This window comes from Copadichromis virginalis, linkage group LG4 (assembly GCF_057382275.1).
Source record: "Copadichromis virginalis isolate Kocher_CV1m ecotype Utaka linkage group LG4, C_Virginalis_male_GT1.1, whole genome shotgun sequence".
Taxonomy (NCBI): domain Eukaryota; kingdom Metazoa; phylum Chordata; class Actinopteri; order Cichliformes; family Cichlidae; genus Copadichromis; species Copadichromis virginalis.
In genome coordinates, this window is record NC_140621.1 from 2813128 (window position 1) to 2832178 (window position 19051).

Sequence of the window (19051 nt, forward strand, 5' to 3'; positions counted from 1 at the left end):
GAGCACACCTCCCACATTGTACTCCATTATTAAGGAGTATTATTATTATTAAGGGTCAAAACTGCTGCTTCAGCCTTTTCCAGGTTTTCAGTTATTTTAATCTTTCACTTAACTCCCAGAACTTTATTGTAGTGCAATTGAATATTAGCTTCAGCCACAGAGTGCATCTGGGGTGGTTGTGCCTCAGTGGGTTGTCTACTGACAGATAGATAAGTTGCTTAAGTGTAGAAAAAGCACTTGTATGTATGCGTGTGATTGGTACTTTGAGCGCTCAGTTAGGGTACAAACGTATCGTCCATGTACACAGTGGTAACACTCTGGGAACATCTAGCATCTGTCTTGTTGGGTTAGTTCAGTTTTCCAAAAAATGAGCCAAATGTACAGTCACGTAAAAAGAAAGTACAGGACATAATGACAACCCTTTATTCCTTAGTGGGCTTTACAATGACGCAACATCAAATGAACAACAGCACCTTAACAGCGACTTTTACTTTTAACCACTTTAAGGCAAAACGAGTGTGTGAAAAACTAAGGCTGTACAATGCTCGGAGAAAAGGCCAAAATCCAAAAGCTGCATGTCACAGTCTTAATGCCTAAAGGTTAAAGTTCATGACAGTATGATTAGCAAGATACCAAACAAGTACGGCTGTTTGGAAGGGCTTCCAGGAAAAAGCCTCTTCCCTCTGAAAGGTGGCAGCAGGATTACCTTTGCTATGCACAAACCTGGACACCAAAGTGGAATTGTTAGTCTCTGATGCACAGAGAGAAACTCAGACTGCTTCACTGGTTGCCCATAGAAACCAGGATCAACTTTAAAATCTTAGTTCTCACGTTTGCATCCATAACCTTGGCCCTCTATCTCCGCTGTTTCCTGCTCTCTCAAGTCTTTCACTCATCTTGTTGTTCCTTCTGCTCGTCTCGTCACTGTGGGGCGCCGAGCTCTCACTCGCTCTGCTCCTCGGCTGGAGCTCGCTTCCTTCAGTCTTAAGAAATATAGATTCCCTTATTTAAGTCACAGCTCAAAACCTACTTGTTTAAACTGGCTTACTCGCTTTAATACAGATCGTACTCGCTGTCAAATCTTGTTTATTTGTTTTTTTCTTTTTAATTTGTTGTTTTTTGTATTTTAATGTATTAGAATCTATTTTAATCTACTGATTTATTGATGTCTTTTTCTCTTTGTAAGGTGACCTTGGGGTTTTTGAAAGGCACCCTCAAATAAAATGTATTATTATTATTACCTAACACCACCTGTCACCATGATGGAGGAGGTGCAGCCACAGGACCTGGGAAAGCAGTAACTGAGTGGACCATGAACTCCTCTGTATAACAAAGTATTCTGTCCCACAGCCAAAGCTCGGACCAACCTAGGTCACCAACAGGACGACGATCCTGAGCTCAACAGCAAACCGACTGAAAAAAGTCAGGGTTTGGCAGCAGTCCAGACGTCAAGCTGACTGCAGACAGCTGTCCATAAATAAACACCTACAAACCTCCAACAACTCACTGGAGGTTGTATTCAGGAAAAGGGAAAGGTGCACTTTTTTCTATAAAACTGGATGTCAAACAGAAAACAAACTAACAAATAAAGTGAGCTGAATCAAAAAGTCGAAAACTAAAGTGTGGATGTTGAAATGCCTTTACTCTGTATCTGAATTCCTGCAGTCACACTGTCACTGTCGCACACACAAACACAACACAGCAATCACACAGAGCACAGTGTCAAGTCTGACTGGTTCAGCCAGAGCTGTCCTAGCTGCCACACCCAGAGCCAGTCATGCACACAGGACAGGTTGTATTTTCAGATACATACTCTGCAGGAAAAGGCAGTGAACAGAGATCCAGCTGTCTGAAACTGGCTCTGATTCGCAGTGACCCCAATACTAAGGTCACTGAAACGACCTGTAGCAGCTGGGGCCAGTGATCAAACCTGCACATGCCACTTGGCCAGAGATCTGCAGAATATGAAGAAACACCTTCAACTTTGATGTTCCACAAAGTATTTCCAAATAGTTTTTGCTTTATAAAAGGGAACATTGTGCTGCTAACAGAGGTCACTCCCCTAACACCCAAGCGTGGCTACTATGAGTCAAAGCTAAGATTTCCCAGCACTTTAAATAACTTGTGGGTGTGCCAGGCCTGCAGGTGTGCTGCTGATGTTTATATGAAAGAAAGAAATGAGAAACCTGACCAGGACACCCCGCTTTTACACAGGCCCGTGCTGCAGTGGCCATTCTGCAGCTGGCACTAAGCTTTGATACAGCAGCTGGTCTGCTGCATACCTGAGGCAGCCGTGCTGGTGTTACAGGTGCAGCACACAAACTGCTGATTACTCCCAACTGAAACTTTGAAACGGACGCGCCTCGTTTTACTGTAGAATTCATTCACTTTTTCAGTGGAACACACAACGTGTTTGCGTGGGTGTGAGAGGGGAAGGCTATGAAGGCGGGGCCTCGCTCTTTGGACCCTCCCACCCCTGGCTGCTGACAGGTAGAAGGTCAGGCTGGAAGCGCTGACTTCATTGGCTCTGGTACTCTGAGCTGGGACGGCACGCTCTGATAGTGAGAAGGGCGCGTGGACATATCTGACTTTGACACACAGCGACGCAGCGAGCGCGCGCAGCCGAGACTCACCTGTACTGCTGGGTCTGTTTCTGTGGAAAGCCGCTGACAGGTGACCTTCATCATGCTGAAGAAGAAGACCAAGTCCACCACGATAACGCAGCCGAAACAGACGTAAGTAGGAGCTTGTTCCTCTGCGCTCGAGCCCTTCAGAGCGGCTCGCGAGCTTCATCTGTCCTAACTTGTAGTGATTTCTACACGATCAGCGGACTCACGCCACATCTCAGACAAAAGGATGGTTAAATGATCACACCGGGGTGAGCCCGGCTGTGCTGAAGCTCGGAGTTTATATGCGCGTATCGTATTACTTGTTTGTGCACACAGAGCGGTCTTAGCGCAGCGCTGTGCGCTAAACCAGCAGCAGATGGAAAGAACGCGGAGCTGTCCGTCCAGGCGCTTTAACACAGGCTCGGATCATTGTGTCCTGATGGATCGCGGGATGTAAACGTTCTGGTGGTGTCTGTATGAGCTACAGTCAGACGGGCAGGGCCGAAACTCGGCGTTAGACTACATAGTTTGTGCATTAACTGGAGAGTGGGTGTGGCCGATAAGCCCTGGTTAGTTTGCGGTAACTGGTTCGATAAGTTTTCTGCTGCCCTCCTTAGAAACACAATGTGAGAGGAATTCCTTGCAGCCTCGCCCATAATGTCACTGCACCAGGGCCAGTCACTTCAGCTGTTGTACTGGCGTGGTCCAGGGTACATGCCGTGGTGAAAGTGAGAAAGTGAGCGTGTTAAATCATTACAGAGCGCTGGCTTAGAAACAGCACAGCCAAGCAGCAGGTATCGGTGAGAGATGCTTGTCCTGCTGCCACACCTGCGCCAACAGCAAAGGAGTCTTTGTTTTGGTGTTGTGGCGTCATGTTCGTGTGAAGCATGTGTTTACACCAGCACAGTGATTCGTCCGTCTTAGTGCATATCGTTCATTATAGTCACTCGTGCCCTGTGATAACCACCAACAGATTGCAATGGAATCTGAGTAATGCAGCTCCACCCCTCTTCATGCTGCTCTTCTTGTTCAGGTGTAGGTGTGCGTGTGTGAAGGATGAGCCAGGTTTTAAGCCAAAGCCCAGCAAACAGAGACGACTGTAAAGGCGAGGCGGCGGAGCTGGGGCTCAGACCACCGACCTTCCAGTTGGTTAACAACATGCTCAGCACATCTCAGTGTACACACAGAGAGGAAAGGGCTCGGGGTTTGCAGCGATGCTTTAGTGTTAGCAGCAGGCTTCCACACCCTGTGTGACCTAATGCTGGAGCGTTCTGGTTCTGATTTAACCAGCTCCCTGTGGAAACACGTGAGTTGTGTTTGTTGAGCGCCAGATCCTTTTCAGAACTAACACAGCCTCAGTGAGAACACTGTGTTAAAGCCAGCGACCTCCCCAGGACCCAGAAACACACAAAACAAAGCAGAGCAGCTTAAACTGTTGGAGCATTGCAGATCAGCACAGCACTGCTTCTTGTTTGGTGATCTGACACTGTGCACTCTTTGGTGACCACAGCAGGGTGAGCTCACATCTGTTCTGGATTCACAATGAAAACAACGCTCCACTTTTACACAAGTTTTATGCAACAAGTGGTGCCAATCATGCAGGAGCACAGTACAGACAGTACAGGCGTTCATGTTCCTGTGTTCTCACGTATTTGGTGTTGTGATGTTTAGAAGACGAGTGTGTAAAGTTGTAGATGAGACGTCTTCTTCATGTTTGTCACTACAGTCAGAAATCCCCCTCAGTCTGTTGGGTGTTGTTTTGGATGAGCTTGCCCAGAACAGCTCGACAGTGCGCACCAGTTCAGACTTGTTTGTGTTAAAGTAAAAATCAGCTCAGGTTTGAAAGTACTGCATCGAGCATTATGTAACGTGTGCGTGTGTGTGTAACAAAAACTCGCTGGGCTAGTTTCCCCCATTTTAGGGAATATGTCAGCTACCTAATGGCAACTTATCCACTGAGATCGGAGATTCACAGCATTCACAGTCAGACTCATGAGCTCTGATGTTATCAATCAACACACTTTATTAATCCCTCAGGAAACGATGTGACTATAGTTGCTCCAAGACAACAGCAGTAACAGACTGGACTAAATTAAATAATACAACTTATTACAAAGTTACAAGTATGAGAAGTGGCTCTAATATATGAACAAACGGCTCAATTATAAGCATCCAGAGTATTGAAGAGATTAACTTTATACGACTGACGTTTTACTCTGAACTGTAAAACTTTCTTATTTTGGTGTTTTCACCGTAGACGATGTACAAACAGGTGTAACTATCGCACTGTGTGCTACAGTGATGGATGCCTCAGATGGAGGAGCTGTGCAGGGAGATGACCACAGGACTGATTTCCTGTGTTGTTCAGTGGTGGCTAACGTTTGCGCCGTACTGTAGTGAGTTGTGCTCATTTTCACCCAAATTGTCACTGGTCATTGATTGCTGTCTGACACCAGGTGTGATGGAAACATGCAGTGAGATGATGACTCGTTATCACTCTGTGTAATGAACAGCACAGGTACTGTACAGAGTACTCGCTGCTTTCCACTTAAATCCACAATTAAATCTATCGAGAAGGTCAGCTGGGTCCTGGATCACCTGTACGAGTAACACGATGTCAGTTTCTGTACAAACGTGTCGCTGTTGAAACTAACAGTGCACAGCAAAGAAGTCCAGTACATTTATCCTGCATTTGTTGCCCCATTCAGAACTCTGACACTGACTACATTTGAACTCTTTACATGCCTTGGCACTCTTTGCTACTCGTGATGGGTTCCCAGTTTGTCAGATCTGCTGGTTTAGTTTTAAACCACGTGCTCTGCACTTCTCTGATGCCTCGTTAAAGTACTAACCCTGGAGTAGTACTTTAGTGATGGGGCTTGCAGTGCTGAACACTGACTGATCAGTTCTTGGTGTTTTGTATTTCTGAAAGCGTCGAGCTGCTGTTCTGCGGCTCATAATCGAAGGGGTTGAGCTTGTTACGAAGCCGCTATTTTCAGCTTCTGCAATTATGATATATGTTCCATCGAGTGTTACAGAGTTGCTTCACAGGGATCCAGAAAAGCCTGTGTGTGACGTCATTAAGGATGTCTCTGTGTGTCGTCTCTCAGTGCTCCCAGCACAGAACTCGCCACACTGATCGAGAAGCTGCAGAAGAATGCTGACAAAGTGGAGAAGAATATCTACGATGTGGAGCAGAACCTCAACAAGGTAGAGTGCTGCAGCAACGCTCATGTCTCCAGTCAGTCCAATCAGCTTCATGTGTGCTGTCGGCTATAATTACATATGTATCAGCCTCTTTGAGAAATAGACCACAGCTTATTTCAACATGGAGCATGTTAGCCGTCATATAAAAACCACCGCAGCCACACGTTAGTGCCCATCTGAGCTCAGAGCCACAGCACTGTCATGATACACTTTCAGCTTCTGTCTATTCAGCTGAAAGGCTGGCAGTGTTTGGCTAACTCCACATGACTGACTCTTTCCTCACAGGATGTGAGCAAGATCAATGAGGGGAAGCAGCCCCTGTATCAAGAAGACACCAACAAGAGACTCCTCAATTCTCTGGAGCTGCTGAGTGGCCTGGATGAAGACGTCGTCAACGCCAGACGCCTTCAGCATCCGCAGGCTGAGATGATCGCACAGGAGTGAGTGAACGCTATTTCACGCTACGCAAACCACCTTAGTTGTGCCTGCTAGTGCATGATGCACACAAAAGCTTAATGTTAAGTCATGAATATTCACGAAGACCTGAGGAAGACCTGGTTACTGTTACCTGCTGGCTCTGTTACCTAAAATGTTGTGTTCGCGTTTCTGTGTGTATTCAGCATGAAGCAACTGCGTGACAGAGTGACGAAGCTGAAAGAGGAGCACGGCCACATCTACCACCTGGTCCGCACTGAGGGCAAGCCCAGCATCAACTGGGGCAACATGATGGATGAAAAGCTGGTAAACAAAAACCCAGCAAACATGAATTCAAGCCACAGTGTGCAGCACTCGCTGCTAGGTCCAGCACGGTGTTACAGAGGAACGCCTCGTTAGGTCTTTATGTCAGTGCAACAACTGAGAAACTTTCAGTTACTGAGGGAACACAAGCACGCCTTAGCTGTGTGTGCACATGGTGCTTACATGCAGCAGGTGGCTCGCACGCTGCAGATCACTGTCACTGTGGGTTAGCAGGAGTCCTGCTTAAACAATGGAGTCAGGTATTTGTTTGTACAGTGCACAGGTGAACACAATAAAAGTATTCCATGTCTGCATGGCAGAAATTTCACATCACATGTCTGCAGAGGGTGTTAGACATAGGTCGCTTTTTAGACGTTTCATTTCAGAAAAGTGGAATTCATTCATGATGCACACCATGTGTCTCTGCTCAGGACAACCTGCAAAACAAGGGCTTTGGCCAGGACCTGCCCTCTGTGGAGAACGAGGTGGAGGAACACAACATCTTCCACAGTGAGGTGGAGGCTCTGGCTCCTCACATCTCTGCCAGTGGAGACAAGGTGACATGATGTCAGAATCAAAGGTTTGCACAGTTGGACGTCCTGCGTCGGTTCCTCGCTGACCCTCTGTGTGTCTGCTCTGCTTTGTTCTGCAGGAATACGTCAGCAGCCTTCAGTCAAAGTACAACAAACTGCTGGTAAGTGTTCGTTTCTGTGTGTATGATATATGTGCGCTTTTGTGTAGTTTCACTGTGATCCATGGTGAGTGCGGTGTATGCACACAGCATCCAGCCGGCTGACAGTAGGGCTGGGTATCGTCACTGATTTCTAGAATCGATTCGATTCGGGAAGATTTTGCCTCAGGCAGTCAGAAATATTATAATTCTGATCACTTATCAGTACATATCTATATTTTTATATCTATAAAAAGAAACCTGACACTTGTGAGACTTTATCAGAGGTGTGAGCATCACAGCAGAGGCCTTTGTGTCAGAGTAACTGAGGATGAAACGCAGAACAACATGAAGGCATTTTTCCTGGTCTGTGTTTTTATAGCAGATGACCTTAAAAATATTGTGCAGTCAAAAACAAAGCGAAGCAGAGCAAAGTAACAGAGGTTTGATTGGAGACATCGCGAAGCATTTTGCAGTTTTGCATAATTTTAAAGTTTTAATTTGTTCAGTATTGAACAGCAGAAATGAGGCTTTCTTGTCGGAAGTAAGAAAAAACAACAACAACAAAAAGCAGCTGCCAACACCAGCAAAACAGCAAAGGTCAGAGTGAATTGGTAAATAAATGGTAAATGGCCTGTATTTATATAGCGCTTTACTAGTCCCTAAGGACCCCAAAGCGCTTTACATATCCAGTCATCCACCCATTCACACACACATTCACACACTGGTGATGGCAGCTACATTGTAGCCACAGCCACCCTGGGGCGCACTGACAGAGGCGAGGCTGCCGGACACTGGCGCCACCGGGCCCTCTGACCACCACCAGTAGGCAACGGGTGAAGTGTCTTGCCCAAGGACACAACGACCGAGACTGTCCGAGCCGGGGCTCGAACCGGCAACCTTCCGATTACAAGGCGAACTCCCAACTCTTGAGCCACGATCGCCCTCATGACGACGTTTATGTGAAGCGTAGTTTGGATCTTCGGTCAATATTGTTTGGAGAGAGATAAACTAACAGCTTCAGAATCAGCGCAAAAACGACGTAAACACAAAACGCCGATGCTTCAGAGTCAGCGAGCTGTCGGCTTTCAGCCCCGACGGCGTGTCCCTGTGCGTGCCGTCGGGTGAGAAAGTCACATCTCACTGATTCTGATGCGTCGGCGTTTTGTGTTTACGTCTTTGTGCAGAAGCCGTGTTCCTGCTCTCATTTACTGTTTTGTTGGTGGTTGTTGAAATTTGGTGAGGTTTAACCTGAGATTCTGGCATTTTGGGCAAAATTAATTTATATTAAAAAATCGATTCAGGATTTTAATGACTCGATATCACGTTATCCAGACCAGAATCGATTTTACTCGATAAATCGATAATCAAAACCCAGCCCTAGCTGACAGTAGTGCTGCTGACACACCAGCCGGTTCTCCACTGAAGTGTTTTATCTTTAGCAAAAACATGAATTTGTTAAAAACTCAAGAACTTGATTTTACTACATGAAATCTTTTCAGCACCTAGTTTTTGAAAAGATTAATAACAAGTAAACTCTGACTGTAGCACAAGTTGTTATCATTCATACAGGCTGGAAAGGCCACTTACAAAATCAAGCTCATCAGATTCATGCTAATTATATTAAAACACAGAATCATATCGTTTGAATTCAAACGCAAACAAAACTTTCCTTGACTCGTCCAGGCGCTTGTAAAAACCTCAAATAAAGCTGTTGGTGACTAAGCTTCCTGTTCCTTCGGCTAGGCTAACTCCAGCGCTCGACAGCGCAACCTGATGAGCCTGCGAGACTACATGCAGCGCTGCACCAACGAGCTGTACTGGATGGACCAGCAGGCAGAGGAGAGGATCAAATACGACTGGAGTGACAACAACCTGGACTACCCTGCCCGGCAGAGGCAGTACGAGGTAGCTGTGGAATTCACACACGTGCACGGCGAGTGAAACAAGCTCAGCTCGCTCAGCAAATTTGTCTCAACCAACAGAATTTCATCAGTAAATGTCTGGAGTCCAAGGAGGGCACCATCACCAAGCTGAACGATGATGGAGAAAAGCTGATTGCCTCCGACCATCCAGGGAAGAATGTTATGGAGGTACCCACCATCCGCACACTTTGACTCTTTCATAGTGCGTTTCTGCCTGGGCCCTGGGTCCACGGGAGTCTGCGGTAGAGCAGGGTCATGTTTTAAAGACAGCGGGGCTTCAAGGCGCTTTTCAGTCCTCACACAGCAGACGGATGATGCGCTTCTCGTTTTGTCTAAAAACACTGTTTGTGGGTTGGACCCAGTTGGCATACGAGCAGCTCAGGCAACAAATGAGCTGCTTCCACTTGTTATCTCACAGTCTGTTATGGGCAACGTAAGACGTTCATCCTTCAGATGGATGTAAAAAGGGGGGAAGAAGCCATACTGGTGCTTCTTATTGTCTCATTATTAACTCTGTTGCCGCACATCTCTATAATGTTACGCATAAACCACGTTGTTGTCAGGCTCATATGGAAGCAGTCCACGCTGACTGGAAGGAACACCTGAACCTGCTCATCTGTGAGGAGAACCACCTCAAACACATGGATGAGTACCACAAGGTCAGTGTGACAGGTGACATGCACAGAGACGCATTTAAAGAGTGAAGCTCATCTGTACGTGTGTGTCTGCATGCAGTTCCACAAAGAGGCGCGCGACACTCAGGACCTGCTGAAGCGTCTGGACACGGAGATCAGCCAGAAGTACAACCCCGAGTTCAAAGACATGTATCAGATGGAGGGCCTGATCAGGGAGCTGGACGTGAGTTCTTTTATCTGCACATAGACCGTAGCTGATAGCATCACTGACTGCGTACGGTGACGACACGCTTGTGCGTTTCTTGTGTGCAGGATGAAGCCAAGGCCATCGAGAACTTTGACGAGCGGGTTAAGGCCCTTCAGAAGCGCAGCCTTCAGGTGTTGCCTCTGAAGTACCGCAGGGAAACACCCCAGAAGCTGATCCCTGTCGAGGCTCTGTGCGAATTTGACACCGATGACGTACGTACTGCGTCCTTCACACGTAATACTGAGACGATAGCGGCGTGATCCAGTGACGCGTTCTAACTGTTTCCCCGTGTAGGGTCAGATCGTGCGGGGGGAGAGGTACACTCTCCTGCGGCAAAATGGTTCCAAATGGGACGTGAAGGATGCGGCCGGACACAAGATCACTGCCCCGGGCATCTGCTTCATGTTCCCCCCCACCGACCCGGAGGCTGTGGCCATCGCCGACAAGTGAGTGTGTACAAAGGGCTTTCTAAACTCCTTCGGCCGATGAGGGCATCTACAGCTGTAACAGTATGTCGTGTGTGTGCTGCAGCCTGACCGGACAGCAGAAAGCTATCAAACAGAAGATGGCAGCCACCAAGGGAAGTCTGCAGAAACGCTTGGACGAGCTGAAGAAGACGAGCGGAACTGCAACCGCTACAGGTACGCATGACGCACAATAATATATTAGCACCACAATTAGCCAAGTTAGTTGGTTATGACGGACCAGCTGATTTCTAGTATAACCTTCCAGTGTGCTGGTGCCTCTGACTCACACTGTTTGCTGCCAGTACACTCAAATATATGCAACTGCTCTGCCTTCCCTCCAGGTGAAAGGCTGCCCTGGTTCTTAGAGTTAATGACGTTGCTCTGTTTGTCACAATAATCCTCACACTAGGAAACTCGCATAACCGCAACATGCTCTGTTTTTCTCATCTATTCAAGCAACTATGTTAGTGAAACCTTCACCAAAAATATGTTGAGTTTTTCTCAAATAATAAGATGACGTTGAGCCTTTGTTTCTTCATAATTAGGACATAGGATCATGAGGAACGTGCAAACAGACAGTTTGTAGAAATATTTGGTGTGAGCACCGCTGAGCACAGCCTGAACTCTCAGCTTTCTATCCAAGCATCTTCAGGAACACTTCTCCAGGCTTCCTCAAGCTGTTCTCTCTCCTCTCTACATACAATAATAATTTAATCACTGCACTAGAGCTGACTGATGTTTCAGTCCAGTTCTCTGCAAATTTGGATGATTTCTTGCTCAGAACACCAGGACAGAGTGGGGCAATCCAGATGTGGTTTACCGTCTGCTTTTGTGTTCGCCTTGTTTCTTCTATGACACATTTGTTTTTCTCACACACAGTAAATCTGAGCAGGCTACATACAAAAAGGACACACACAGAATAGACATGTTGCCTTCATGACACAGTGATATAAACTGTTGTTTCTGCCACTTCTTTTCCATCTGTTAGTCGAAACTTTGGGTTCTTGAGTTACTCAGAAGTAACTCAAAACTTCAAGTTGCTCATTAAGTTGAAATTTTGAGTTTCATAACCATGAAGCATGAAAAGAAGCTACTATAAATCTAAACGTGCTGCTGGCTGGAAGATTTCAGATCAAGTGTGCGTGTGATGAATATGTTTCCTGCCCTCTCACACTGCTGCATGTAGCCTCAGACAAACAGGAACAGCAGTGCCGCCAGCTGATGGCTGGTCTGGATAAGGTTGTCAGTGACCTGGACAAACAGGAGAAATCCATCTATGCTCGAGTGCGCCCTCCGCTGGAACAGAACAGGACACTGCAGGACAGTACTGACCGCCTGCAGGACATGAAAGTAAGAACGTCGGCTTTGTTCTTTGGTTTGATATTAAAGCTGCTTCTCTCTGCTCGGTTTAGCCCACCAAGCAAAGAGTGTGTTTTTGCACTGTGCAACTCACCAGTACACGTTTCTCTCCAGGACATTGCTGCTGCTGTCAGAAGGATTGAACCAGAGAAGTCTTCTAAAGTGCAGGAAGCACAGAGCTTCTTGGTCTCAAACCCAAATTGTGCCAGCACATCTCAACTTCACAGCAAGGTGGATGAGGCCAACAAGAAGTACACCAAGGTGGAGCAGCTTCTTCAGTGCTCTCAGGAGAAGTATGTGACCTGGTTATTGCTTTCAAAGTGCCATCAGTGCAGCAGCATGCCTCTGCTTTTTCTGTTTTCAGTGTGCTCAGTGACAGGCATTTTTGAACTTTGCTTTAGGCTGAAGAATTCCAACCAGCTGGAGTCATCTCTGCAAAATGGAAAAACCTTACTCTCCACCTACGAGAACAAGCTGGCCAGGGAGGAGGTTGCTCCTGCTGACGTCTCTTCAATGGAGAAAACCCAGCGGGAACTTGCAGTAAGATGGTCTTATATCAGAACAGAATTTATTCACTTTTATATGAACTGAACTGAAAATTGTTGTTACTGTTTCAGTTTATGTTCCTTCATGTCCAAACTGCCACACGTTCACAGACAGGTGACGTGACTGTTTACTGTAGGTTGTCTCAAGCAGTTTGTCTTTTGCTGCCCTGGCAGGATATCGGAGCGGACCTGCGGTCACAGAGGACACTGGTCTCTGACACAGAGCAGAACCTGCGTCTGGCCAAGAGCAGCTGTGAGAACATGGCCAACAAGTTCCAAGAGCACTGCCCTGACATCGAGAGGCAGGAAGCTGATGTCCAGAAACTCAACAAGAGATACAACAACCTCAACCAGCAGACTGACTCGAGGTAAGTTGGGCAGGAAAGCACGTCAGTAATATGTAAAGCAAATACAGCGCAGGACGTCATCGACAGCCAGAAATGTCTAGCACAACATCACCTGCCCAAGGTGCATGGAGATAGCGTGAAGAAGCACTACAGAACAACTGTATTACCTGACCGACGCTCTGGCTTGTGACCATCAGGGTCCCTGAAGCACAGACGGTCATTTCATATGTAAAGACAATCTCTGATGATATGTTTTGGTTTGTTTGTGCAGGGCTCAAAGCTTGCAGAGAGCCAAGATGGCGTACAAAAACTACTGCAATGATTATGACAATTTGAACAGCTGGCTCTCTCGTGTTCCAAATTACGAGCCCCGTGACACTGATGACCCAAAACAAGTGGAAACGAAGCTGAGAAATCAGAGGGTATGAATGCTGAGCAATAACTCTGCATATTTCTCGTTACACATGAATGTTAGTGGCACTTAACTCTGCTCTTTTCTACAGAACCTGTTATCTGATATAGCGAGAAAGGAGTCTGATTTAAACAATGTCTCCAAAAATGCCCAGCTGTACCAGCAAGCTGTCAAAGTCAGTTTTTCTCCATTGATTTTTTTTCTTTATCATATGATCTTTTAGAAAAGTTAAAGGTTTGATGTTGGTTTACTGATTTACTCTTCAGGACTATGAGACTGAAGCTGAGAAGTTCAAATCTATCCTTGATCTTGAGGATGGACTTGTACCTCAGACATACAAGAGGAGCAGATTGGAATCACCTGCAGCAATAGTCAAGGCAGAGGTAAGGCACAGCATGCACGGTGAAGTGAAAATACACAGCACAGTTTAAACTTGTGTTGCTAACTGCTATGACCAACACAAGTCTTCTAGCTCAGAGCTCATTTTCAGCTGGGATACAAATTAAAACAATGAATAACCAAAAGCAAGAGAACCTGATATATCCTGAAAGAATCGTGACCTCAGAAATGTTCCAGTCTTTTATTGGATGCATTTCAAACTACAGTTTTCTCTGGTACTCTCAAACAAGCGCTGAGATTACCCTGATGACGCAGTTATCGGGTTGTTTAGACAAGCTGAGTTCGGACACAAACATGGTCAAAACAACAGTTAGTGGGGATAGGTTAACTGATTAATCCAAATTGTCCATCGGTGTGAATGCGGGACTGAATGGTTGTCTGCCTCTATGTGTTAGCCCTGCGACAGACTGGCGACCTGTCCAGGGTGTACCCCGCCTCTCGCCCAATGACAGCTGGGATAGGCTCCAGCAGCCCCCACGACCCTGAAAAGGATAAGTGGAAGCGAATGGATGGATGGCATCACAAAACAAGGAGCTGGTGATAGACTTGCAGTTGTGCAGCACCTGTGACGATGCTAAAGCAGCTTAAATAATGTGCCCTGTAATAAATTTGAATTGAATCCCAGCCTACAGCATGAGCTGAGCTGTAGGCCTGCATTAAGATCAGCTGATCTGCTGGCATTGTGTTATTAAATACTAGAAAACACAGATTTACCAATAACAAACACTACACAGTAGCCTGCACAATCCGAAATGTTCAGGATTAGAGAACGGTAAGATGGGTACGATTAACATCAAAGTGTTCCACTTACCTGGATTATATCCATCCATCTATTCTCCTCTGTTAGGGTCGTGGGAGGTTGGAGCCTGTCCCAGCTACCATAGGGCGAGAGGCAGGGTAGACCCTGGACAGGTCGCCGGTCTATCACAGGGCTAACACACAGAGACAGACAACCATTCGCACTCACATTCACACCTACGGGCAATTTAGAATTACCAATTAACCAAACCCCACTAACTGCATGTTTTTGGACTGTGGGAGCACCCTTATCTTTATAGGCTACTCTGTAGTGTCTGTAATTAGTAATGTTTTCTGGTAAAGGTTATTTAGGGCGGGGGGGGGGGGGGTGTATTTACAGTGGGAGCCAAGATGTTTTACACTGGGACTTGAATGCATTTTCCATTTGTGGATCTGGCAGCGTTCAACTTGTCTCAAAACCCCAAGTTGGCATGCGATGTGATCTGTGTACGCATAGCAAGGTTATCGAAAAGTAAAATCATCTGATTCAAGACGCTGTGCGTAAATGATCTGAATGTATTTGTTTGTATGTACGCATTTGTAAAATTGTTCGATGTTTGGTCAAACGTAGCACACTCATGCGAGTCCTCAAAAGGTTCACAAAATTATTGTACACATTTGCAACCCCTTTGAGGAACATTTCTCTCCGTGTAGACAGTATTGCCATTGCTGCTGTGACATCCATTGGTTTCCTCAAGATGAATTTTTTCACTATTGCCATCTTGGTTTAAAGAAAAAAAAAAAAAAAAAGACAGATGTGATAAGGAGGGTCATGTCTGACTGAGAATCCATTTCCTCATTGACATGTCAATCACAAGCTGTACAGATAATCATCCATTCTGAAATGCGGTGTGGCCAATATTTACGCACAAATATAAATTGTTGAGGCACTTTGACACCGGCCAGAAGCAACATCAATATTTATACTGTCTATGGGCAAAAGGTATCTACAGGAAAAGAGATGCTTCTTGACACAAACAGACTCGTGCAAATTAACAACCACAATCCTCAGCTTAAGGGCATAAGCCAAAAACCCCTACAGAAGTTACTGTATATGATTTTCATTACATGTTATTTTATCGTTTGCAGGAAGCAGCTATTGAGGCAAAGTTTACTGAGGTGAATGCTGTAAATAAGCAAAGACTGCAGAATCTGGAGTTTGCCAACAGTCTTCTGAGCCAGGTAAACTATTTTACATATCATTGCTACATAAACATAAAAACTACAGTAATAATAATGATTATTTTCTTTCTATAGCAATCTGAGACTATCCAAGTTACAAATGTCAAGTCGGTCCAAGCCAATGCCCCTGGTGAAGAGCCGTGGAGAATAAGAAAACAGCTAGACGATGAGATCCATAGGCGGGAGCAACTAGAAAAAGAAATAGAGACCATTCAGACTGACATTTATATGCTTGAAGGACAAAAGCCCCAGGATACAATTGTTAAGAAGGAGCTAATTAAAAAGGTTCCAGACCCCCAGCTGGATGAAGAAGTCTACAAAGTCCAGCAGAAGTTGTCAGAGGAGCGCCGCACTACCCATGTCCTGGAGAATGACCTTGAGGTACTAAAGTTGAAGCTGCGTGGCCTTGAGACAGAGGTCAAAGAAGGGGCACAGCAGTACACAGTGAAGGAGGTCTTGCGTATAGAAAGAGACCGTGGTCAGGAGGAGGCGGTCCGAAAGCTTCGGGAGGAGCTGGAAGAGCTAAAAAGGCAGAGGCTGATGAAAGACAACGAGCTCATTGAGATCCAAAAACATGTGACACTCCTGGCTGAGGAGAAGAACAAGGAACAGGAGGTAATCACTGAAGAGGAGGTGATCAAAGTCCAGAATGACCCCCAACTTGAAAGTGAGTACAGGGTGCTGCTTGACAGGAAAGAGAAGGAAATAGAAAGCAGAAGGCAGCTGGAGGATGAGTTGCAATTTCTTCAAGAAAAGCTTCGAAGACTGGAGAAGGAGAAATCAATGGCTGAGGAAAAGATTTCCATCAAGGAAGTGCTGAAAGTTGAGAAGGATACTGCCTTTGAGAGAGAGGTAGAAAACCTTAGGAGGCAGTTCGAAGATGAGAAGGCCAAAAGAAGATCATCACAGCGGGAAAAGACTGACCTCCAGAGGAAAATTGCAAGCCTGGAGGAGGAGAAGTCTAAGGTTGTGATTCAAGAGAAAGTACGAGAGATTGTCCGGCCCGATCCCAAGGCTGAGAATGAAGTGGCCAATCTCCGTCTTGAACTTGTAGAGCAACAGAGGCGGTATAAAGATGCAGAGCTCCAGTTGAGATCTCTGCAGGATGAGCTGACCATGCTCAAGAACAGAGGGCCTCAAGTGGAAGTTAAAGAGATCATCAAAGAAGTAATCAAATATAAGATAGATCCACAAACTGAAAGAGAGCTGGAGAGACTTCGCAATGAAATTGTAGATAAAAGCCACCAGACTGAGAAATCTGAGCTAGAAATCCGCCAGCTTCGAGATGAAATCGAAAGATGGAAGAATACCAAACCCCAAGTGCAGACCAAAGAGGTTGTCAATGAAGTGCTGCAGTACAGAGAAGATCCAAAGACTAAGGAAGAAATTGAAATGCTAAAGAGGAAGCTGGCTGATGAACAGCAGAAACGCCTGGACCTTGAGAGAGAACGGACAGAACAAGAAGAAAAAATTAGACTAAGAAAGATGGATTTGTCTCAGGTTCGTGAGAAGATTGTTCAGCAAGAAGTGGTCAAGATGGAAGAGGATCCTCTCCTTAAGTCAGAATGTCACAGCTTCTTACAGAACATCAACAATGAGCAAAAACAGAAGGAGAGCCTAAAAACAGAGCTCTACCAATTGCAGAGACAGAAGACTGACCTGGACATGCAGCTGGAAGAACTGGAGCGTGAGCGCAGGGCAAGGCGTGATGCAGAACTAGAGATCCAGCGGCTTCGGGTTAGACTTAATGAGCTAGAGATCCGTGACAAAGAAAATCGTGAAAAGGTGACAGTCAAACAAAAGGTGGTTCTGCAGCAGGATCCTCAACAGGAGAAGGAACACTCCATTCTCAAACTACAACTTGATGAAGAGCGTCACAAACGCACCCTCCTTGAGAAAGAGTTGAATGTCCTTATTCAGCAGCAGATCACCCTGGAAAAGGTAGATGTGAAGGAAAGGGTTGTCCGCACTGAGAAAGTCCAAGTTGAACGGGATCCAGAGGCAGAGATTGAGATTGAGAACCTAGAGAGAACTCTGGAAGAGGAGAAAAGGAGAAGGCGAGAACTTGACCAAGAACTATCCACCCTCAATTCCAGGCTCTCTGATATGGAGTTTTCTAACACAAAGTCTACCAAAGAATTGGACTACATCCGTGATGAAAGTAGCCGATTGCAGCAGGAAAACCAAAGGCTGCAAAATGAGATTCGCAAGCTTCGGTCAGAGATTGAGATCACAAGCAAAGAGACTCGGCTAATTACAGAGTCTGCGCCAAGAGAGGATTCAAAGAACTTGGAGTTGAGGCTTGATTCATTACAGAAGGAATTGGCAGAGCTGAGGGCTGTAACAAACCAGAAGGATGAGGAGATAGAGAAGCTTAAAAAGAACCTGGCAGCTGTGAGGATGAAGAGGGAACAGAGGGAAAGCCATCTCCGCAGGTCTATTGTCGTCATCGACCCAGATACAGGCAAGGAGATGCGACCAGAGGAAGCCTACAAACTAGGGCTGATCGACTGGAAGATGTTTGTCAACCTGCAGAGCCAGGAGTGTGACTGGGAAGAGATCTCAGTCAAAGGGCCGCAGGGAGAATCCTCTGTGCTTCATGACAGAAAGTCAGGAAAAAAGTTTTCCATCGATGATGCACTGCGCCTTGGACACATCACAAATCGCCAGCTTCAGCAGTACTTAAATAAAGAAATCTCCATCCAGGAGTTTGGTGCATTGGTATCGGGCAAGAACGGGGGGCTTTAAAAGATACGCTTTTGATTTTCATTCTAAAAAAATCTGTTTTGACTGGTCTTCCTAGCTTTTAATATATACTTATATTCTCACTTTAATATTGTGGTGACCCTCAGTTACTATGTGTTTTACCTACGAGTCCCAACTACACCATGTATTAATTTTCTTATGCATATCTGGCATGAATACATGGACTCATATTACCATCATCACAGCCAGCCACATAAATTTTTGATGCTGAAAAGTTCGATCTTTAATTTCTTTAACTTGGTGGCAGGGTTAAGAATGTATCTTTGAAATATTGTCACTAAAACTCACAAGAGTACTAAGTGTTTCATTTATTTATGGGCTTTAAACAGGGTTGTCGGCTGTGTGCTTTCAATAAAAAATTCAAACAAAATGTAATGTCTTGTGGGGTATTTTATTGTGGAAAACGTATGGAATTTATGGTATCAATATTCAATTGTATTTATGTATCACTGAATTACAACAATTGCCTCGAGGCAGTTTATATTGTAAAAAGTAAAGACCCTACAATAATACAGGAAAAACAAACAACAATCGGATGCTCCCCCACCCCCTATGAGCAAGCACTTTGGTGACAGTGGGAAGGAAAAACTCCCTTTTAACAGGAAGAAACCTCCAGCAGAACCAGGCTCAGGGAGAGGCGGGGCCATCTGCTGCATGCAATTGGAGAGGAGGGAGGAAGACAGAACAAAGACATGCTGTGGAAGCGACCCAGAGATTAATAATAACTAATAATTAAATGCAGAGA

The 19051-nt window shown here is 45.6% G+C and overlaps 1 protein-coding gene across 1 annotated transcript; it reads left to right on the forward strand.

The window, feature by feature from the left end:
* Positions 1-2535: 2535 nt before the first annotated feature.
* ppl (periplakin) lies at positions 2536-18704 on the forward strand. Its single transcript, XM_085453124.1, has 22 exons — positions 2536-2735; positions 5720-5819; positions 6102-6256; positions 6437-6557; positions 6986-7111; positions 7207-7248; positions 8971-9132; positions 9210-9317; positions 9713-9808; positions 9885-10007; positions 10097-10243; positions 10326-10477; positions 10563-10672; positions 11685-11848; positions 11972-12150; positions 12259-12397; positions 12577-12770; positions 13021-13171; positions 13253-13336; positions 13428-13544; positions 15448-15540; positions 15616-18704. Exons 1-22 carry the CDS (start codon positions 2686-2688, stop codon positions 18286-18288), a joined length of 5286 nt encoding a protein of 1761 aa, XP_085309250.1. The 5' UTR covers positions 2536-2685; the 3' UTR covers positions 18289-18704.
* Positions 18705-19051: the final 347 nt, after the last annotated feature.